The 23,693-nt window shown below is 46.5% G+C and overlaps 1 protein-coding gene across 1 annotated transcript in view; it reads right to left on the bottom strand.

The window, feature by feature from the left end:
- Window positions 1-23,693, bottom strand: part of SLC2A9 (solute carrier family 2 member 9) — a 211,039-nt gene that overhangs the window by 166,622 nt on the left and 20,724 nt on the right. The window contains 2 exon segments of the mRNA XM_065877261.1: window positions 7,470-7,568; window positions 10,076-10,277. Of these exon segments, the coding sequence (XP_065733333.1) occupies window positions 7,470-7,568; window positions 10,076-10,277 (301 nt within the window).

Raw genomic sequence — 23,693 nt, 5'->3', positions numbered from 1 at the left:
AAGAGGAATTTTGATTCATGCTCTAGGCTGACACATCACCTCACCCAAGCCACATCAGCCCTGCCTGCCCGAGGACGGGCACCCACCTTGGCTCCCAGACAACAGCCCTGGGAATAAGACTCTGATGTCTCCATCCAGCCCTCATCGGCCTCTCAGGTGAGATCCAGACCCAGGGGGCCCTCAGGCACCAAGGGGACATCTCCCACGACAGCTCTGGACTATCGTAGCAGCGCTGATGGAACAGATCCCAGGCAAGAAGCATTCTCCTACTAAAAGTCAAGGCTTAAAATGGCTTAAGTATGTGGCCATTTGACAGGTTTCAGAGGAGGCCCTTTAGCCTGCATACATGACTGCTTGAAAATTCAGCAATTATCATGTTTCGTTTGATTGGTATGTAAATTAGCTCTAGATTTTGCATAGCCTTTACAAGGGCTCAGAATGCTTTAAATAGATAGGTAAATAGATAAATAAGATAGGTAAGTAGATAGAAGATGATAGATAGATAAGTAGATGGATGGATAGATTGATAGAATCTAAAAAAAACCGGTACCGATGAACCTAGGGGCAGGGCAGGAATAAAGACGCAGATGTAGAGAACGGACTTGAGGACACAGGAGGGGGAAGGGTAAGCTGGGACGAAGTGAGAGAGTGACACTGACATATATACACTACCAAACGTAAAATGAATGGCTAGTGGGAAGCTGTTGCATAGCACAGGGAGATCAGCTCGGTGCTTTGTGACCACCTAGAGGGGTGGGATAGGGAGGGTGGGAGGGAGGCTCAAGAGGGAGGGGATATGGGGATGTATGTATACCTATAGCTGATTCACTTTATTGTACAACAGAAACTAACACAACATTATAAAGCAATTATACTCCAATAAAGATATAAAAAAAAGTTGGATAAATTGATAAATAGAGAAGTAGGTAGATGGACGGATTAGATAGATAGATGATAGATTATCTATAGATAGATAGAACTATGCCAATTAGAATTAGTCATTGGAAACAGAAAAGATAAAGGTTTAGACATGCAGCAATAAATGGACAAAAGAGAGAAAAATATTAGGAATATAACATCTGTAGGAAAATTCACCACTCATGGATTGATTGTTCAGAAAGCCAGCCAGCTCTCTGCCAGGAGGTCCTAATGACAGCAGGCGTCCACAGGGGCCTCACCACTTTCCTGGAACCTTCAGCACAGAGATTAGCAAACATGGATCACTGGGCTAAATCTGGCCCACTGCCTGTCTTTGTAAATAAAGTTTTATTGGAACACAGCCTTGCCCATTAATTTACATATCGCCTATGGCAGCTTTCTCACTACAGAGATAGACTTGAGTAGTTGGGACAAAGGTCTTATGGCCTGCAAAGCCAAAAACCTGCAAAAGCTCTAACAGATCAACTTAGTAGAGCAGAAAAAGGGTACACCTTCGAGTTCGGCAGACCTGGGTCAAGTCCCTGTCCGTGTGAATGCGGCAGAGGCATCACTAGAATTTTCACGAAGGGCAGACTCACATCTGGCAGTTTGGCTGGGCGGTGAGGACGCCTAGGGGACTTGCCTTGGAACTGAATTTTCACACAAAGAACTTTTTAAAAATCTTAAATTTATCCATTTACTCATTCAGCAAATATTTATTATAAATGCTTACTGTGTGCCAGACCCTGTTCTAGGTGCTGTCAACAGAGAAGCAAGAAAACCATGAAGTCCATGTCTTCATGGGGCTTACTTCCGAAAATGGGGGAAGAATGGACAAGAATCAAATAAATATATAGTATCTCAGGTGGTGTTATATTCTGTAAAGAGAGGTAAATTAGGGGGAGGGGCTAGAGAGTGATAGGTGCTGCTGGGATAGGCTGGTCGGGGAAGACATCTCTGAGGAAGGGACATTTGAGGAGGAACCAGAGGTAATTGAAGGAGAGAGCATAGGACTATCTGGGCACATCTGGGAAAGAGCATTCCAGGCAGAGAGAAAAGCAAGTGCAAAGGCCCTGGGGTGCCCAAGTGTGGGTGTTTTTGAGGAACAGCAGTGGGGGAGGGGGGTCTTGTGGGGGCAAAAGAGGGAGCAAGGAGGAAAGTGCTGGTGATGTGAGCAGAGTGGTCACAAGGTGCCAGGCCCCCTGGGCTTAGGGCCACAGTGGTCTTCTGGGCTGTTTTCCAAGTGTGATGGGCAGCCATGGAGGTTTTGAGCAGAAGCACAATTTGATCTGCCTTAATTTGTAAAGGGTCCCTCTGGTCTTGGGTGGAGAATAAACTAGAGGAGCCAGAGTGGAAACAGGAAAACCAGGTAGAGGACTCAATGGCAGGCCAGGCTGGAGACCTGGAATGTCCTCACGGGTCAGGTCTCCAGTGTCTTATACTCACTTCTGCTCACATCCTATTGGCCAAAGTTGGGCAAGGGCCATGTGTGGATGTCCGAGGTACCTGGGTGTCCTCTTCCAAATGGGGCATGATAGGTAGTCAGACTCGGGGGGCTCTCTGAAAGCAGGGTGGACAGGACCTACAGTCATTTAGGGTAACTGTGTTGAAGAGAAACAAGTGGGTATATTAAGAGTGAGGGCTAAGGGCTCCCCCACACACACCAGGAATGCGACACATTAACCTCCCTGGGCCTCAGTTTCCTCATTTATAACGGGGGTTCTGGCTCCCTTGGGGACTGTAATGAGGACGAAATGTGATACCGTCCCTAATGGGGCAGCACGGTCGGTGCCACAGTGGGCATTATTTTCATCATCAGTTTTCCAGAAAGCTTCCAAATATCTGAGGCGAGAGAAACACGGAATGCTTGTGAGATGCAGCCGGGTGGCGGCCAGGGCCGGCGCCAGCTACTGCCTGGATCGTTCACGTGGTGAAATTCCGCCTCGCCTGAGGGTGGACGGCCTTGGCCTGCAGTCCCTCTGCTCCTCCGATCCCCGCCTTGGACCCGGTTATCCCACCACTCAAGAGGCAAAGCTGGTGGACAGGGCCCTCAGGACCCTGTGTCATCGCTAAACCAGCATCCCTTCTGCTGGGTAAGTGTCCTCACTGTGACTTATTTTCATCAGCACCTCCGGCGGCAGCCTCTGTTCACCATGTCTGTGGAAGGTCACCCCCAGACCCCAGCATCTGCATCTCCTGGGTCCGAGAGTTTCTTTCTCCTTCTGAGAGGTCAGAGCCCCGGTGAAGTCTGACGTCGACACAGAAACCCACCACCAGGTGTGGGCCCTTCCCACCTGCATTAGACGCTGCTCCCTGGGCTGTCTGCTCCCATACTGGTCTCCTGGACCCTGGGGCTGCCTCGCTTGCCCACACCTAGGCCCACAGCAAAGGGAAGAGGTTTCTGAGTGATCGCTGGCCACAGGCTGAGCCCCTCCAGCCTCGGGCCCCCTTCCATCCTCCTGGCCACTTCGCCAGGGGATTGTCACCATCTGTCAGGATCTGGGGTTCCCAGGGGAGCTGGGGTCCCCATGCAGGCCTGCCCGGCTCCAGCTCTTCCAGCTCCTCCAGCTCTAGGCAGCTTCCACCCTGGGAGGGCCTCCCAGGCTGAGCCCTGGCCCCCAGTCCGCCTCCAGTGCTCGCAGGCTGCGTGGCGCTGACTCGGGCTCCTGTTCCGGCGCCTGTGATCCTCCTTGAGCTGGCCCTGGCCTCCTTCCCAGCCTCCTCCCCCTCCAGCCCTTTGGACCCCACAATCGGGCCGCTCCCTCTCTGCACCATTCCCAGGAAGCCTGCCGCTCTCTCTCAAGCCCGGGATAACATAAAGCCCTTCCACCGGCCTGTGTTCCCATCTCCACCCCGTGCATCTCTCACTGCTGGGCATCTCCCCAAACTGGAGAGACAGGTAGATACAGAGAATCACAACTTACCAGAGCAAGAATGCACAGCAGCAAACCAGCGCCAGGGCAGGAAAACCTGAACTGTAATTAATGAACTGCTGAAGGCTCAGGGTGGACAAGTCTGAGAGTTAATCTCTCTCAGCACCCAGTCATATCCGTCCCCCTTTTGTGAGTTTTACCTCCAGGGGCTCTACCAGATTCTCACAGGGACTGTCAGAAAAGTCCCCTTATGCTTCCAGCAGGGGAGGGGAAAAGGAGCCATTCTGAACTATATCAGAGCATTCTGTTCTTCTTCACGAGGCCTGTCCTTGGGAGAAAATATTTCACTGAGTACATGGAGAGATATTCCATGTTCTTAGACAGGAAGACTCAATATTGTCAAGATATCAGTTTCCCAACTTGATCTATTCAACACGATACAAGTCAAAAGCCCAGCAAGTTATTTTGCGGATACTGACAAACTGATTTTAAAGTTTATATGGAGACACAAAAGACCCAGAATGGCCAACGCAACATTGAAGGAGAACAAAGTAGGGTCTGATGTTACGCTACTTCAAGACTTTACTATAAAGTACGGTAATCGAGACAATGTGGTATTGGCAAAAGAATAGTAGCAGATCCGTGGAACAGAAGAGAGTTCAGAAATGGACCCACATATAGTCAACTGATCCTTAACAAAGGAGCAAAGGCAATATAATGGAGCAAAGATAGTCTTCATCAAATGGCACTGGAACAATAGACATCCACACGCAAAAAAGGGGAAAAAAAAAGAAGCTAGACATAGATCCTACACCCTTCATAAAAGTTAACTCAAAATGGATCAAAGGCCTAAATGTAAAATGCAAAACTATAAAACTCCTAAAATTTTTAACATAGGATAACATAGGAGAAAAATCTAGATGACCTTGGGTATGGTGATGACTTTTTAGATAAAACACTAAATGCGTGATTCATGAAAGTAATAATTTATAATCTGGACTTCATTACAAGTTAATGCTCTGCAAAAGATGATGTCAAGAGAATGAGAAAAAAGCCACAGACTGGGAGAAAATATTTGCAAAAGACACACCTGATAAAGATCTGTTACCCAAAATATATAAAGAACTCTTAAAACTCAATAATAACACAAACAAATCTGATTTAAAAATGGGCCAAGGACCCAAACAGACACCTCACCAAAGAAGATATACAAATGGCAAAGAAGGATATGAGAAGACATTCTACATCATATATCATTGAGGAAATGCAAATTAAACAACGAGATACCACTACAAACTTATTAGAATATCCAATCCAAAACTACAAACTTATTAGAATATCCAATCCAAAACACTAACAACGTTAAATACTGGCGAGAATGTGGAGCAACAGGACCTCTCATTCACTGCTGGTGGGAATGCAAGAGGGAACAGCCACTTTAGGAAGCCATTTTGTCAATTTCTTACGAAACTAAACATACTTTCCCCATACAATCCAGAAATGATGCTTCTTGGTATTTACCCAAATGAATTCAACACTTACGTCCATACAAAAAACTGTACATGGATGTTTATAGCAGCTTTATTCATAATTGCCAAAACTTGGATACAATTAAGATGTCCTTCAGTAGGTGAATGGATAAATAAACTGAGGTACAGCCGGACCATGGAATATTATTCAGAATCAAAAACAAATGAGCTTTCAAGCCATGAAAAGACACGGAGGAATTTTAAATACATATTACTAAGTGAAAGAAGCCAACCTGAAAAATTATACACTGTTATGAGTCCAATGATATGACTCTCTGGAAAGGGAAACCTTCAATCTGTAAAATATACGATACCTGCAATACAGCAAAGGGAATAAAGCAAGATGTGCCTGTACAGAGACAGTAAAAAGATCCGTGGTTGCTAGGGTGAGGATGAGAGGAATGAACAGGCAGAGCACAGAGAATGCTTAGGGCAGTAAAGCTATTTTGTAAGATACTATAGTGGTGGGTACAAGTCATCACACGTGTGTCAAAATGTATAGAAAGTACAACACAAGGAGCGAACCTTAATATAAACTGTGGGCGTTGGGTGATAATGATGTGTCAAGGTGGGTTCATCAGTTATGACAAAGGTACTGCTCTGGGGCAGGATGTTAACAGTGGGAGAGTGGAGGCAGGGGGTATGTGGGAAATCTGTACTTTCCACTCAGTTTTGCTGAGAACCTAAAACTACTCTAAAGTATAAAGTTTATTAATTAAAAACATTTTTTGAATGAGTGAATGACAGGACTGCTCCTTCCTCGTGTTCCCACAGTCATTGCTTCAACTACTACTTTTCTACTCATATCATTCTATTCCAGGTTCAAGTTTTACACGTCTCCTTGCGTTATACGCCATGGGTGTAAAGGTTCTCCACCCTCTGCTGGAGGCTCTGCTGGATTACCAAGATGAAGCAAGAGTGCATATTCCCAATCCTCTTAAAGACAAATATGGACAAATTGGATCCCATCTCAGGATGACATCATAATGACAAAATCAAAGCCATTGATTAATGCAAGCGTTTGGAGAAGCCATCTAGACCCGCTGGTTTTCAAACTGTTTTTAGTATCAGAATCAATTTTTCAAATGAACTTACAGAGCCCCTAAAATGTAAAAGAGTTAACAGAATAAAAAAAGTGCTGTTCTAGTACAGATGGAGTCTGGATACCTGAGGCACTTTTGCAAAGTCCAGGGCTCCTGGGGCCCCTTTGAGACCCACTGGTCCAGCTTCCCCCTATGTTTTGCACACAGCATGCTGGGCCCCCAAACAAGGAAAAGCCTTAAAAGCACCCACAAAGGTCCACAGCCTGGCTTCTGTCTGCCTCTGTAGCTCATGCCCTTATGCTGTCCAAAGTACATCCTGGGTTCCAACAGCATCAGAACTGCATTTCTGCAAAAGCTTCATATCTCAGGCTTCAGTGCCTTTGCTCCACCTTCAAGATGAAGCTCTGGCATCACCTCCTCCGGGAAGACTTCCTGTATACCACCATCGACCCATCCACTTTACCCTAGGGATGGAGGTAGGTCAAGCAGAAGCCAGCACCCCCAGGAATGGGTAGCACCTAAACCTAACAGCCTAGGTGGGTGAGAACCAAAGCTCATCTGCAAACCAGCAGAGTGGTGTTAGGAGGGCCTGGGGAACTGCATCTAATGACCTGATTTCAGAAGAAAACAAAAGCCAGCAATGGATCTTAAACCAACAGATACTCAAGTGACCTCCAGCTGTGATTAAAAGCCATAAACAAAGAAAAAGCAGATCAGGGAAATGTTTCTGTGCCTAAGATCCCTCCGTAACCCTCAGATTTCGTGTTCCTTGCCCTGGAATAAGACCCTTAGGATCTGGCCCCTGGGATCTCCGAAGATCCCTCTCCTCTCTACACTCTCCCAGGACCCTGCATGAGCAGGGAACTGACCTCAAGAATTGTCATCATCCTCTATTTCTGTATCTCCCACCTCCCCCTCGAGGGCAGGGGCTGGTCTAACTCTCTCTGGCCTTCCCTTAACCCCAGTGTCCAGCAAGGGTCTGGTACAGAACCGGTCTGCAAATGTTTGCAGAATGGGGTACCACCCCGGGCTAGGCGGTAACACCCGGCTTTCCGCGTTGCCGCAGCGCCCTCTGCTGGGCACATCCCGCTGCCGCGGGCACTCACCGGAGTGGGGGCGTTCACCGCTGAGAGGTTGTACCCATAGAGGAAGGAGGAGCCGAAGGCACCCACGAGAGAGGCCACGACCAGCGAGCAGGACCAGTCCTGGGAAAGGAGAGCAAAGCACGTCAGGCCTGGCACTCTGGCGCACAGCCAGGGGCCCGCAGGACGCAGCTGGACCGTCCTCTGCTGGGGAGGATTTCCAGATCAAGGATGCAGGTTCCTCAGAGCCAGCCGGCAGGAGGGGCTCCCATTCAGGTCCAGTCCAGGGGGGTGTGGCCAGCCCAGGGAGCTCAGTTTGCCTCTGTCCACACCATTGCCCTCCTTGTCCGGCTGCAAGAGGATCTGTGAAACTCAGACCTACTGTCCTTCACAGGTGCTGTTAGCTACAACACTGTTATTTCAGCTGAATTCGGCCAGTCTCTGACTCACATAGGAGCAAAAAGCAAAGGCAGACTCAGCTGCCAGCAGCCGCAGCAGCTGGTTCTTATTAAGCGCTATGGACCAGGCGTCTGTTCTAAGCACTTTCCGGGTATTCTCCCATAGAATCCTTGGATCAGTACTGTTTTATCTTGATTTTACAGGTGAGAAAACAGAGGCATGGGGCAGTCCCTGGTGCTGTCTGGGTTGGGGACCAGAGCCCAGATGGTTTGGCTCCAGCCCCCATGCAGCCACCCAGCCAACGTACCACACTGCCTCTACTCCCTGCCTCTTCCCCCCTGACGCTGCTGGCGGCCACACAGACGCACACATACCCACGCACACTCTGTTCCAGGCTGGAGCTGTCCATCTACAGGCCAGTGTGAGCACCTTGGGACAAGGACCTGCAGACAGATACAGGGCTTGACCCGGGGAACCAAGCATCTGCCTCCATATAATCCTGCCCTATGGACCCATCCATGGACAGCCACAGGCATGACAGGACCAGGAGTAGAAACATCTGGGCCCCTTGGCAAAGGCTGGACAGAAAGCAGGGGCTGGAGGCAGGAGGGGCTGCCATTCTAAGCTGGCCAGGAAAGTGTGGGCCACTTGTCAGGGGGACCCAGGTGCTCTTGGAAGGCACTCTCTCCATGATTTATCATGTATTGTGTGTGTGTGTGGTGATTGGGAGTGCGGGGGGAGAGCCGTGAGTTCTAGGTGCCAAGCCCTGAAAAGCTCCTGCGATACAACAGGTAAACGTGACAGATGAGGTCCAAGGTTTAGGGATCTGAAGGGATCAAACACCGTTTGAAAGGGAAAGCCAGACCTCGATAGCCGACTTCCTGCTCTGCCTGCCTAGACAGCCTCCTATAGCACAGGCTCCAGTGCTTGATGGCTCCACCACTCAGCTGTGGGGTCTGTCCAGGGTCTTGACCTTTCTGAGCCTCAGCTTACCCAGCTGTAAAATGGGATCTAAATTGTAGCACCGGCTGCATAGGCTGTTGTGGATGGATGTGTTGCTGGCTCAGGACGTTGAGGGGCTTGTGCACGTAGCCAGTGTTCAGAAAGGCTGTTCACTCACTTTGTTCTCTCTCTCTACTCCCTCTGACCCAGCCGTGCAGAATGGCCGTTGCCCAAGCTATGTGCCAAGGTCTCTCTTGCTCTGGCCCATATAGCCATGCCCTGCTGAAACCTTCCTTTCTGGAGACTTTCATATCTAAGACCCACTGAAAGCCACCCGGAAAGTTCCACCTCCTCATTTTTACTTTTCTATCTTTGATTCAACGTTGTCTGACCCCCAGGTCTGCCACTTATGACTGCATAACCTCAGACCAGTTACATAGCTGCTCTCTTATGCGGTGTTCTCATCTGTGAAATGGCGATGATAATACAGCCACCTCATAGGATATTCTGCCAAAGAAAGGAGTTAGAGCAGGTAAGGTCCTCACCTGTCCAGGGGTAGGTGCCCCTGGGGGTCAGCAGCAGAGGCTGGACAGTGGGCGTGGGTCTTACTTTTTGAGGGCAGGGGTCTTGCTTCCAGGCACCAAGCCTGCTACAGAGGAGGTGCTTGGTAAATGCTGGTGATTGGATTGAGGCCAGAGGGAGGGTTCATAGGCCACAGAGAGGGATGTTGGCAAGTGTGGAGCCAGAATACTTTTCTGCAGTAAGAAGAGCTTGAACTGAACGGGATTCATTGATGGAACAGAATCACATTTTGGACAAAAGGCCCATTCTCCATTGCCTTTCATCTTTCAACTCATCTTCTGGGTCTCAGCTCAGATGTTATTCCTGCTGACTCCCAGGCTGTGCTCGCCCCCTGGGCTTCCCTCACTCCCAGCCCTGGTCATTATTCCCTTGTCTGCACCCATCAGAGGGCAGAGAAGAGCAGGTGGGAGCCATCTGCCCCGAGCCCCCCACCCCTGTGTGGCCCACCTGTGCCCACCACCTCTCACCACCTGCCCCAAGCTGGGGACACCACCCAGCACGTGAGAGCAGTTCGCTGCCTTGGCCTCACTGCACGAGCCCGGCCGCGCTGCCAGAAGGTACTGTGGGTCCGAGGAAGCTGCGACTTAACGAGTTGGAGCACCACGGCCAAGGTCACAGAGACTAAGAGGCCAGGACTCAAGGCCAGAGGCCTTTCAAGCAGTCAGAGTGCCTCTGTGGCCCAGACAGTGGCCAGTTTCTGTGTTTACCTTTCTTCTCCTCCCACGCGGCGTCCCGCTCGTCAGATGGGCACACTCGGGAGGCGCCGGGCGGCCCGGGTCACGGGCAACGGGAGCTGAGCGCGCTTCCTCAGAGTCCATGTCCTGTTTCCCGACAACCCACCTGCCGGCCCTCCCTGAAGCTGGCTCGGCTCCCAGTGCCTTCCAGCCCGGGCTCTGCTGCGGCTTCTCCCTAAACGAGGAGGCAGAGTCCACGGAGGGAGGGTGGGCGGGAGCGTTGAACAGGAAATGTGGCAATTGTATTTTGCTGAACAGGAAATGGGCAGTGAATGTTTTTCCCCTTTCCAAATCATCACAGCGTCTGGAGAGCCCTGAAAGGGAAACTTGTCTTCCCAGGAATCACCACCCTGAGTTTGGATTCTTTCTTTGGCATGTTTTTATAGTCCCTCTTAAGGCCAGCGTGCTGGGAGGGGAGCAACTGGCATGAGCCCAGGGCAAGTTTCCCTAAGGACTGGGACAAATGGAAAGGTCACTGACCACAGGAGAAGGCTGGTGCGGTTCCAACCCTGACTCCACTGCTTTTTAGCTGTGCGTCCTTAGGCAAGTCGCTTTGCCTCTCTGAGCTACCACGTTTACAAGTGCGAAATGGGCGATTGATCCCGCCCTGATTATCCTGCAGAGTTATTCTGAGGCTGGAATAGAAAACACACAACCCCCGAGCAGCGTGTTGGAGATGGACCCAGGCTGCCCTGCAGCTCTAGAACAAGGAGAGGCTGTGGGTTTGGAAGAAAAAGAATTTGCCACTGGTTATTACTCTGCCCTGCTCATTCAGCCAGGCTGGCTCAGTGAAAGCATTAAGGAGGCAAGACCCTCATGCACACCAGGACATCATGGGAATTAACTCACTGCGTGGCCGAATTGCCCAGATGTCAGAGAAGCGCCTTAAATCATGTGTAGGACAGGTTGCCTTGACTGTTTGCTCCCAGAGGCAGAGAACAGGTGCAGAGGCCGGCAGAATGATGGCGTGCTTGGGGTACGCAGAACCACTAGAAGGCCAGGGCGGCCTCAAGTCCACACACAAAAAAAGACCAGAAGCCGGCAACCTGGGTTTAATGGAAAGCGCATGTTGAAATAAAAGCTGTGGATCATGGCAGAAGTACTGGGAGCGTGGATTGTCAAATGCTCATGAAAACATCCAGCCCAGAATGCACAACAGTGGGAAGGGATCTGCTCAACGGGGAACTGAAACTTGCAAAAGAAAAAGCCAACCCTGAATAATTAGGCTATTTACTGAGCGCATGAATCAGTCAGCGCAGTACTCATTCTGCATATCAATCATGCAGGGTTGCGGCTTGGAGAATTGGCTGTTTGTGGAAACAGTTTTTGGCCAGTTGGCCAGCCCCCTTCACAGAGCTGGGTCCAGAGCAGGACTCTAACATGGAAGTTCTCGATTATGACATCACGTGCGATGGCTGAGGATTCCTGGGGAAACACAGAGGAGGCACCGAGCCAACCAGGGGGGCTGATCTTGGAAGACTTCCTGGAAGAGGTGATTGGAGAGCAGACTCTTACAGGATTGAGTAAGCCGGGGGAATATGCAGACAGAGAAGGGTGCGGGGTGGGAGGGCACTGAGCCAGGCCTGCAGACATGGATGCCCTGGGACGTGGGGAGAAGCAAAATAATTGAGCTAATTGGGGCCTAAAGCGTGGGAGGGGCAGCATGGCTGCATTGCTGTGCAGTGAGGAATCCCCTGTGCCATCCTGTGAGGTGTCATATTCATCATCTCATTTCCTCCTCCACCCCCTCCTTGACTCAGGCCCTTCCATGTATCCACCCTGGTCTCCTCATCTGTAGCAAGGGGTCTCCCTGATCTTGCTAAAACTCACAGTGGATCAGGTGATCTGCCCCCTTCATTTAAAATTGTTCCATGTTCCTCATGGGGGCCGAAAACTCAAAAGACCCCAGGACCCAGGTGGTCCACACAAATGTGCAACTACAACCGGGAGGGTTCTTGGTGTCTGGGGAGTACCTGAGCTGCAAAGGCAGCCTAGTCCAAAAGCACTAAAGGCTCTGCCACCCAGAGGGGGTGCAGACTGGCCAGAGGTGGAGGGTGGGGACAAACTGCCCGCAGCTGCCCTGGCCCTGCCCTGCACCAGGGGCTCTCCCAGTCAGAGGAGAGAGAGAAACTTGCAGGACATCACTTTCCCTTTTTGCCCTGCAGCCGGGAGGCAGTGCTTGGCATGAAGACCTCCTCTTATTGGTGGAGCTGGCTGTCTGTGAGTCCTCCCCCCAACCTGCCCACAAGCCGGCCCAGAGGTGAGCGGCGAAGTCCCACTTCGCTGAGATCAGAGCCCAGGTGTCCTGGCTCAAGTTCCAGGGTGGCCTTGGCTATTTAAGAAGCCTGGCCTTCGGGTGAACCACACTTTCCTCCTTCAGGCAGGTGGGCGATCTCAGATTCCCAGCGGGCGTCCCCAGAGCATCCCAGGGTGAGAAAACAAACAGCTCCACTCTTTGGAAAGCCTCGGTGAGGGTGATGGGAGCTGTCCCCTCACTTTGCCACAGTTCAGAGGGTTAAAACCCAGACAGTAGCGCCGGACAGACAGCCTGGGTTTGGGTCTCGGCTAAGCCACTTACAACCTGTGAGCTCTTGGGCAAGTGACTAGGCTTCCCTGTGACACAGTGTCCTCATCTGTAAAATGGGTGTGATAATGGTGCCACCACGTCTTACACTTAAGATCTGATGAGTTTGTACACGGAACACACTAAACCACGGAACCTAAAACAGCGCCCGGCATATATCAATTGCACAGTGAATATTCATTATTATTCTTCAAACCCCCTCTCCCCAGAAAATGAGCCATTTCTTGACCCAAATGCTCTCATCCTTTGCTAAACAAACGCCACGGTAAGTACTCCACGTAGGAAGATTCGCCCACCCACCCCCGGGATATAAGTGTCCACAGCTGTAAAGAAGAGGTCTGGGGCCAACTTGATGTTGCTGGACCACTGCTAAGGCTGTTTCCTGGGCTTGGGTTCCTGCCTCCAATCATGTAACGAGCATGACTGGGTACAGCTTTGTGAACCAGATGGCAGCTAACCGGCTTCCCAGTTACCCATCTCACGGCACACGTCTACACTGCTCAGCCCTTGGCCAAGTGTGTTCACACCCATGATATCCCCAACCCTCCCAGCGGGCCCAGGAGGAGCCGCTAGCCTGACGTTACAGAAAAGAATGGAAGTTCAGGGCTTCCCTGGTGGCGCAGTGGTTGAGAGTCCGCCTGCCGATGCAGGGGACACGGGTTTGTGCCCCGGTCTGGGAAGATCCCACATGCCGAGGAGCGGCTGGGCCTGTGAGCCATGGCTGCTGAGCCTGCGCGTCCGGAGCCTGTGCTCTGCAACGGGAGAGGCCACAACAGTGAGAGGCCCGCGTACCGCAAAAAAAAAAAAGAATGGAAGTTCAGGGAGAGCCTGGATTCATCCGTCTCCAAATCCAGTGCCAGCCCCCCATACACACAGTCTGTGGCCCATGCTTTCAGCAGATCCTAAGAAAATAAACTCTATCAAGGATGTGGTCATATACAAATGAACCTATCTATGAAACGGAACAGAAAGAAATAGACTCATGGGCATAGAGAACAGACTGGTGGTTGCCAAGGGGGAGGGGGGTGGGGGAGGGATGCAGTGGGAGGTTGGGGTCAGCAGATGGAAGCTATTATATAGAGAATGGATAGACAACAAGGTCCTACTGCATAGCACAGGGAACTATATTCTGTATCCTATGATAAACCATCATGGAAAAGAATATGAAAAAAAGAACGTATATATATATATATATATATATATAACTGAATGCTGCACAGCAGAGATTAACACAACATTGTAAATCAACTATATTTCAATTTTTAAAAAGTTAATTTAAAAAAAAGGATGTGGTCATAAACCAGCATTCCTGGGCGTGCTGGGCCTGTCCTGACACTCACTCACTCCTCCCTGCACACACCCATTTACTGGTGCCCGTAACTTTGCTCATCCTTCAGTGCTCAGCGCCTTTGCCACCTCCCCCCAGAAGCCTCCCTGGGTGTGTCTATGCCGCCCCTGTGTTCCACGTGCTGCTAACAGCTGTGCTGGCTGTGACCTTTCTCCCAAGTGTTATCCTCATGTGTGTTTTCCCCTCTGGATAGGAGCTCAGCAAGGGCAGGGACTGTGTCTGTTAAGGGGTAAATTGTGCCCCCCAACATTCATATATTGAAGTCCTAACTTCACTACCTCAGAATGTGATGATTTGGAGACAGGGCTTTTAAAGAGGACATTAAGGTAAAATGAGATCATATGGGTGGGCCCCAATCCAACCTGACTGGTGTCCGAGAAGAGATTAGGACACAGACAAGCACAGCAGGGCAACCATGTAAGGACAAAGGGAGAAGATGGCCACCTACAAGCCAAGGAGAGAGGCCTCAGAAGAAACCAAGCTGCCCACACCTTGATCTTGGACTTCCAGACTCCAGACTGTGAGGAAATATATTTCTGTTGTTTAAGCCACCCAGTCTGTGGAGCTTTGTCATGGCAACCCTAAAAAACTCACATGGTAGATAGCCTCATCCACCAGAGGGCAGACAGCAGAAGCAAGAAGAATTACAATCCTGCAGCCTGTGGAACAAAAACCACATTCACAGAAAGATAGACAAGATGAAAAGGCAGAGGGCTATGTACCAGATGAAGGAACAAGATAAAACCCCAGAAAAAAAAACTAAATGAGTTGGAGATATGCAACCTTCCAGAAAAAGAATTCAGAATAATGATAGTGAAGATGATCCAGGACCTCAGAAAAAAATGGAGGCAAAGATTAAGAAGATGCAAGAAGTGTTCAACAAAGACCTAGAAGAATGAAAGAACAAATGCCTAGAAGAATTAAAGAACAAACAAACAGAGATGAACAATACAATAACTGAAATGAAAAATACACTAGAAGGAATCAATAGCAGAATAACTGAGGCAGAAGAATGGATAAGTAACCTGGAAGACAGAATGGTGGAATTCACTGCTGCAGAACAGAATAAAGAAAAAAGAATGAAAAGAAATGAAGACAGCCTAAGAGAACTCTGGGGCAACATTAAACGCAGCAACATTCACATTATAGGGGTCCCAGAAGGAGAAGAGAGAGAGAAAGGACACAAGAAAATATTTGAAGAGATTATAGTCAAAAAATTCCCTAACATGGGAAAGGAAATAGATACCCAAGTCCAGGAAGGGCAGAGAGTCCCAGGTAGGATAAACCCAAGGAGAAACATGCCAAGACACATAGTAATCAGACTGACAAAAATTAAAGACAAAGAAAAATTATTGAAAGCAACAAGGGAAAAATGACAAATAACATACAAGGGAACTCCCATAAGGTTAAGAGATGACTTTTCAGCAGAAACTCTACAAGCCAGAAGGGAGTGGCATGTTGTATTTAAAGTGATGAAAGGGAAGAACCTACAACCAAGATTACTCTACCCAGTAAGGATCTCATTCAGATTCGACAGAGAAATCAAAAGCTTTACAGACAAGCAAAAGCTAAGACATCAGCACCACCAAACCAGCTCTACAACAAATGCTAAAGGAATTTGTGTAAGTGGGAAACACAAGAGAAGAAAAGGACCTACAAAAACAAACCCATAACAGTTAAGAAAATGGTAATAGGAACATACATATCGATAATTACCTTAAACGTGAATGGATTAAATGCTCCAACCAAAAGACACAGGCTCACTGAATAGATACAAAAACAAGACCCATATATATGCTGTCTACAAGAGACCCACTTCAGACCTAGGGACACATACAGACTGAAAGTGACGGGATGGAAAAAGATATTCCATGAAAATGGAAATCAAAAGAAAGCTGGAGTAGCAATACTCATATCAGATAAAATAGACTTTAAAATAAAGAATGTTGCAAGAGACAAGCAAGGACACTACATAATGATCAAGGGATCAATCCAAGAAGAAGATATAACAATTATAAATATATGTGCACCCAACATAGGAGCACCTCAATACATAAGGCAACTGCTAACAGCTATAAAAGAGGAAATCGACAGTAACACAATAATAGTGGGGGACTTTAACACCTCACTTACACCAATGGACAGATCATCCAGACAGAAAAATAATAAGGAAACACAAGCTTTAAATGACATAAGAGACCAGGTAGATTTAATTGATATTTATAGAACAGTCCATCCAGAAACAGCAGATTACACTTTCTTCTCAAGTGCAGACGGAACATTCTCCACGATAGATCACATCTTGGGTCAACAAATCAAGCCTCAGTAAATTTAAGAAAATTGAAATCATATCAAGCGTCTTATCTGACCCCAATGCTATGAGATTAGAAATCAATTACAGGGAAAAAACATAAAAAACACAAACACATGGAGGCTAAACAATACGTTACTAAATAACCAAGAGTTCACTGAAGAAATCAGAGGAAATCAAAAAATACCTAGAGACAAATGACAACGAAAACATGATGATCCAAAACCTATGGGATGCAGCAAAAGCAGTTCTAAGAGGGAAGTTTATAGCAATACAAGCCTACCTCAAGAAACAAGAAAAATCTCAAATAAACAATCTAACCTTACACGTAAAGGAACTAGAGGAAGAAGAACAAACAAAATCCAAAGTTAGTAAAAGGAAAGAAATTATAAAGACCAGAGCAGAAATAAATGAACTAGAAACAAAGAAAACAATAGCAAAGATCAATAAAACAAAAAGCTGGTTCTTTGAGAAGATAAACAAATTGATAAACCATTAGCCAGCCTCCTTAAGAAAAAGAGGGAGAGGACTCAAATCAATAAAATTAGAAATGAAAAGGGAGAAGTTACAACAGACAGCACAGAAATACAAAGCATCCTAAGAGACTACTACAAGCAACTCTAGGCCAATAAAATGGACAACCTGGACGAAATAGACAAATTCTTAGAAACGTATAACTTTCCAAGACTGAACCAGGAAGAAATAGAAAATATGAACAAACCAATCGCAAGTAATGCAATTGAAACTGTGATTAAAAATCTTCCAACAAACAAAAGTCCAGGACCAGATGGCTTCACAGGTGAATTCTATCAAACATTTAGAGAAGAGCTTACACCCGTCCTTCTCAAACTCTTTCAAAAAATTGCAGAGGAAGGAACACTCCCAAACTCATTCTATGAGGCCACCATCACCCTGATACCAAAACCAGGCAGAGATACTACAAGAAAAGAAAATTACAGACTAATATCACTGATAAATATAGATGCAAAAATCCTCAACAAAATACTAGCAAACAGAATCCAACAACACATTAAAAGGATCATACACCATGACCAAGTGGGATTTATCCCAGGGATGCAAGAATTCTTCAATATACGCAAATCAATCAATGTGATATACCATATTAACAAATTGAAGAATAAAAACCATATGATCATCTCAATAGATGCCGAGAAAGCTTTTGACAAAATTCAACACTGATTTATGATAAAAACTCTCCAGAAAGTGGGCATAGAGGGAAACTACCTCAACATAATAAAGGCCATATACGACAAACCCACAGCAAACATCATTCTCAATGGTGAAAAACTGAAAGCATTTCCTCTAAGATCAGGAACAAGACAAGGATGTCTACTCTCGCCACTATTATAGTTTTGGAAGTCCTAGCCATGGCAATCAGAGAAGAAAAAGAAATAAAAGGAATACAAATTGGAAAAGAAGAAATAAAATTGTCAGTGTTTGCAGATGACATGATACTATACATAGAGAATCCTAAAGATGCTACCAGAAAACTACTAAAGGTAATCAATGAATATGGTAAAGCTGCAGGATACAAAATTAATGCACAGAAATCTCTTGCATTCCTATACACTAAAGATGAAAAATCTGAAAGAGAAATTAAGGAAACACTCCCATTTACCATTGCAACAAAAAGAATAAAATACCTAGGTATAAACCTACTTAGGGAGAAAAAAGATCTGTATGCAGAAAACTATAAGACACTGATGGAAGAAATTAAAGATGATACAAACAGATGGAGAGATATACCATGTTCTTGGATTGGAAGAATCAATATTGTGAAAATGACTATACTACCCAAAGCAATCTACAGATTCAATGCAATCCCTATCATACTGCAAATGGCATTTTTCACAGAACTAAAACAAAAAATTTCACAATTTGTAATGGAAATATAAAATACCCCAAGTAGCCAAAGCAGTCTTGAACGAAGAAAATGGAGCTGGAGGAATCAGGCTTCCCAACTTCAGGCTCCCCAACTACAAAGCTACAACTATCAAGACAATATGGTACTGGCACAAAACCAGAAATATAGATCAATGGAACAGGACAGAAAGCCCAGAGATAAACCCACACACCTATGGTCAACTAATCTATGACAAAGGAGGCAAGGATATACAATGAAGAAAAGACAACGTCTTCAAAAAATGGTGCTGGGAAAACTGGACAGCTACATGTAAAAGAATGAAATTAGAACACTCCCTAACACCATACACAAAAGTAAACTCAAAATGGATTAGAGACCTAAATGTAAGACCGGACAGTATAAAACTCTTAGATAAAAACATAGGAAGAACACTCTGACATAAATCACAGCAAGATCTTTTTTGATCTGCCTCCTAGAGTAATGGAAATAAAACCAAAAATAAACAAATGGGATCTAATGAAACTTAAAAGCTTTTGCAAAGCAAAGGAAACTACAAACAAGGTGAAAAGACAACCCTCAGAATGGGAGAAAATATTTGCAGATGAAGCAACAGACAAAGGATTAATCTCCAAAATGTATAAACAGCTCTTGCAGCTCAATATTAAAGAAACAAACAACCCAATCAAAAAATGGGCAGAAGACCTAAATAGATATTTTCCAAAGAAGACATACAGATGGCCAAGAGGCACATGAAAAGCTGCTCAACATCACTAATTATTAGAGAAATGCAAATCAAAACTACAATGAGGTATCACCTCACACCAGTTAGAATGGTCATCATTAGAAAATCTACAAACAACAAATGCTGGAGAGGGTGTGGAGAAAAGGGAACCCTCTTGCACTGTTGTTGGGAATGTAAATTGATACAGGACTATGGAGAGCAGTATGAGGTTCCTTAAAAAACTAAAAATAGAACTACCATATGACCCAGTAATCCCACTACTGGACATATACCCTGAGAAAACCATAATTCCAAAATAGTCATGTACCACAATGTTCATTGCAGCTCTATTTACAATAGCCAGGTCACGGAAGCAATCTAAATGCCCATCGACAGACGAATGGATAAAGAAGATGTGGTACATATATACGATGGAATATTACTCAGCCATAAAAAGGAACAAAATTGGGTCATTTGTAGAGACGTGGATGGATGTAGAGACTGTCATACAGAGTGAAGTAAGTCAGAAAGAGCAAAAGAAATATCTTATATTTACACATATATGTGGAACCTAGAAAAATGGTACAGATGAACTGGTTTTCAGGGCAGAAATAGAGACACAGATGTAGAGAACAAACGTATGGACACCAAGGGTGGAAAGTGGAGGGGGGTGGTGGTGGTGGTGGGATGAATTGGGAGAGTGGGATTGACATGTATACACTAATATGTATATAATGGATAACTAATAAGAACCTGCTGTATAAAAAAATAAAATTCAGAAAGAAATCTGGATTTAAGTCGAATAAAAATGCCAATTTTCACTGAAGAATAAAATAAATCGTTTTGTTAGTTTGTGAAATTTACCTCACAAATAAAAGAAACCATTCTAGCTACTACTCTTGGCATGATTAGCAATTAAATTATGAATTTATTTGGAATCAAGAATAAAGAGAATATAGGCTGAGGTTTTTAGTACAAATAAAAATTTTGTCCTTGTAAAAAAAAAAAAAAATTCGCATGGTGTCCTAAGCCTTCTTTGAATTCCCAGGGCCTTCTTCCCGCCCGGCTCAGGGAAGGGGCCCAGTAGATACTTCTGGAACTGAACTCAAACTCTCCCCTGGGTGAAGTCCTGAGACTATTAAGTTGGCTTGGATAACATGAAAACTTCCCACCAAAGAAAGAGTAGGAAAAAAGGGGAATTTTCTACCGAATATCATCTGAGCAGAATGTTCGCAATGACTTCACCCCTTCCTTCCTCACACCCAATGCCTAGACAGTGGAGCCTTGGCTCAACCTAATATGAGCACCAAGAAAAAGATACTGTGTCCACTTGGAGGGAATCTCTGTCTGCTTAGCCTGGGTCTTCAGGGTACCTGGGGCCCCTGACACAGGTGGTCTGGCCCCCTGGACCTCTAGTTCACACCTATGTGATAGGGATGGGGATGCTTAGCTGCCATTTCACACTCCCCAGGGAATTTGGTCAATACACTTGTATTGATCTTTGTCCTGCTAAATACAGGTTTATTACAAAAATATGGACACATCTTCTTCGGAGTCCTTGTTGCCTCCACACCCATCACAGGACACGAGGCACAGATGGGCCAGTGTTCGAGATCAGCTGCACCTTAAACTAGCTACGTAGCCTTGGACATGTGGCTTCAGCCTTTTCTGAGCCTCAGTTTCTCACCCGTAAAATGGGGCTAGTGAGGCCTCCACTACAGTGTAGCCAGGAGAACAGAACGAGAGACCTATGTGAGGTCTGGCACAGAGCAGGCACTGTTTGGCTGCTGGTTTTGAATCTGGTTTAAAGAGAGGATCCAAGGAGTCCTGAGGAAGGAGAGGGACTTTCTAAGTGCCAAGGACTTCCTGGAGGAGGGGGCATATGGACTGGGCCTTGCAGAGGGTTGGGTTTCAGTGTTTCCTTAAGGATGATGACATTATCACCTTCAACATCAATGTCCTCTTGCTGAGGAATGACGTTTGGAACGGAGACCCACACACACACAGTCTGGAAGGTCACCACAGATAGTATATCACCATCAACCAGCATACATCACCATCAACAGCCTGTGCCTCACCATATACAATTTACAATTCACATGGGTCCTTCCTGCATAACTTTGCTTCCAGCCTCTGCTCCTTCTCTGCCTGACCTCACCTCAACATCCCTTCCCCTGGGAGAAGGGAGGGTGCCAGGAGGGACCGCTCCAGGGTCACCTGAACACGCCTACAAGGGAGACATAGGGAGACCAGGACTGACCAATTTCTTTTTCTCCAAGTCGCTTTCTTTGTTATCTGCTGGGTACTTTTCCCTGAGCTTCATGGTTAGTTTTCAGCTTTTGGTCTGGGCTTTTTTGTTCCTGAAAAAGAAAAAAAAGGAAGAAGCCATTAGACAGATGCTTGCTGTCACAGTTAAGGAGCCCAGGGGAGAGTCCCTGGAAAGGACACCAGGATTGGGGGCCCAGCTCCCCCAGAGACCTGGGTACCCCTCTGCTCCTCTCTGGCCTTGGTTTCTCCACTTGCGAGATGGTCAGGTTGGACCACTTCTCTGTTTTCCTACATATGCCACATCACTTATCAAGTACAGGCCCTTCCCCAGAACATCCTCATTCAGAAGGTCACTCTTACAGTGGGACATGCTTTGGAAACCTTAGACTTTCTGTCCCAAAGATGTGAAAATAAAAGCAGTGCAAATTCAAACAAAGTGCCAATCTCCCCTGTCAGATTGGAGACAGTTGCCGAAATTATAACCCAAATCACTGGCCCAACAGAAGTGGAAAACTGTACAGCTTCTCTGGGGTTTGGAAATATGTTTCTAGAGCCATAAAAATATTTAGGTCCTTTGGCCTGATGACTCCATTTATAAATAATTAGCCTAAAGCCGTAATAACAATATGTGAAGATTTAAGCCTGAGATGATCATTGCAGCATTTTTCATGGTAGAAAAATGGTCTTCATAATAGGACAAAATATCTAAGAGTAAGGTTTAAAGTGATGAAACTCATGCAGCACTTTAAAATAATGTTAAAGAAGAATATGTAATGTCATTGGAAACCGCTCATAATACATTCTTACTTGGTAAGAGGAAGATATATAAAAGAACATACATTAGTCAACATTTAAAATAGGTATACTGGGCTTCCCTGGTGGCGCAGTGGTTAAGAATCCGCCTGCCAATGCAGGGGACACGGGTTCAAGCCCTGGTCCGGGAAGATCCCACATGCCGTGGAGCAACTAAGCCCATGCACCACAACTACTGAGCCTGTGCTCTAGAGCCTGCAAGCCACAACTACTGAAGCCTGCGTGCCTAAAGCCCGTGCTCTGCCACAAAGAGAAGCCACGACAATGAGAAGCCTGAGCACCGCAACGAAGAGCAGCCCCCGCTCGCCACAACTAGAGAAAGCCCGCGTGCAGCAACGAAGACCCAACGCAGCCAAAAATAAATAAAATAGGTGTACTTATTAATAGTCATACTATTAAACGATTTATGTACTTAAACTATGTCCTTGTGTTTTTTAATTTAAAATTAAAAGTGAACTAAAATATTCATACATTAAATTATTTATTAAGCCCCTGGTATCTAGGTTATGGGGATGCGATATTGAGCAACAGACCTTGCCCTCCCCTTGTGGAGCACACATTCTGGGAGAGGAGACAGTTTAGGAAGAGCATACGGGCTGCTCATGGGGCATATGGAAGGTAAGTGGCCTGGCCCAGCACGGGATGGGGGAGTAGTGGGAGATGGGCTGCAGAGATGAACAGGGGACAGATCGCATATTTCTGTGCATAGGAAACAGACTTCCTAGAAGCAGCACAGCATAATAACAGTTACCACTTGGCCGTGGTTATCTTAGCCAATTTTTCAATCTGATTTGTTTTCCTACAGTTTTGCAAGTTTCTACGCTGAAATGATCCAGCAAAAATCAACCACTTCTACAACTGGAAAAACAAGCTTTTGGAATTTCTTCAAATTAAAATGAAACAGTTTTTTTTTTTGAAGAATTAAGCCGTTAAGATCTCAAGGAGCCAGGTAGACTTAAAAACTACAATTGTGGAAGAATACATAGTTCTTATAGGATGACGGGCTGTGAGGTCCGAAGTCATGTGAGCTGGTCTGACAGAATGTCAGTTGGTCACACGTGAGTGTGACATTTGAGGCCCTCCACCGAGGGACCCGCCTCTCTCCCTCCAGCATACACCCGGGGACACGCCACGCACTGGACCTCTGTGTTCAGACGACTCTGGCTGTTTCCTAGGCTGGCCCCCGGCCTGGAGTGCCTCTCCTCCTGTTCTTGTCTCACCTTCAAAGCTCACCTACTCTGCTTGTCCATCTATTTCTTCTAGAAAACCTGAATCACTTTGTCCTGTGCATCCCCTAGCTCATCACATTAGTCTTGCAGGAGCCAGACTGTACCGGCTGACTGTTCTCTTGTCTGTGTCCTCGTCAGTGACCTCCTCCTGAGCATTCATTTTATGTAGCAGCTCATCAAAGCCATGGTGCCCAGTTGTGTGGTCGGACACTTAGAGAATGGGTGAGATGTTGCCGGTAGTTTTTAGGTATGACTCACATTTACAATCAGTTGACTGTAAGTTGATGACCCTCCATAATGTGGGTGAGCCTCATCCAATTAACTGAAGGCCTTAAGAGCAAAGACTAAGGTGCCTGAAGAGGAAGGAACTCAGTATCAAGATGACAACATAGTCCTGCCTGAGTTTCCAGACTTGAGACCAAGGCTGCAACA

The sequence above is a fragment of the Phocoena phocoena genome, chromosome 5, assembly GCF_963924675.1.
Source record: "Phocoena phocoena chromosome 5, mPhoPho1.1, whole genome shotgun sequence".
Lineage (NCBI taxonomy): Eukaryota > Metazoa > Chordata > Mammalia > Artiodactyla > Phocoenidae > Phocoena > Phocoena phocoena.
Note: the sequence above shows the minus strand (reverse complement) of the source record. Positions and strands in the feature narration are given on the sequence as shown.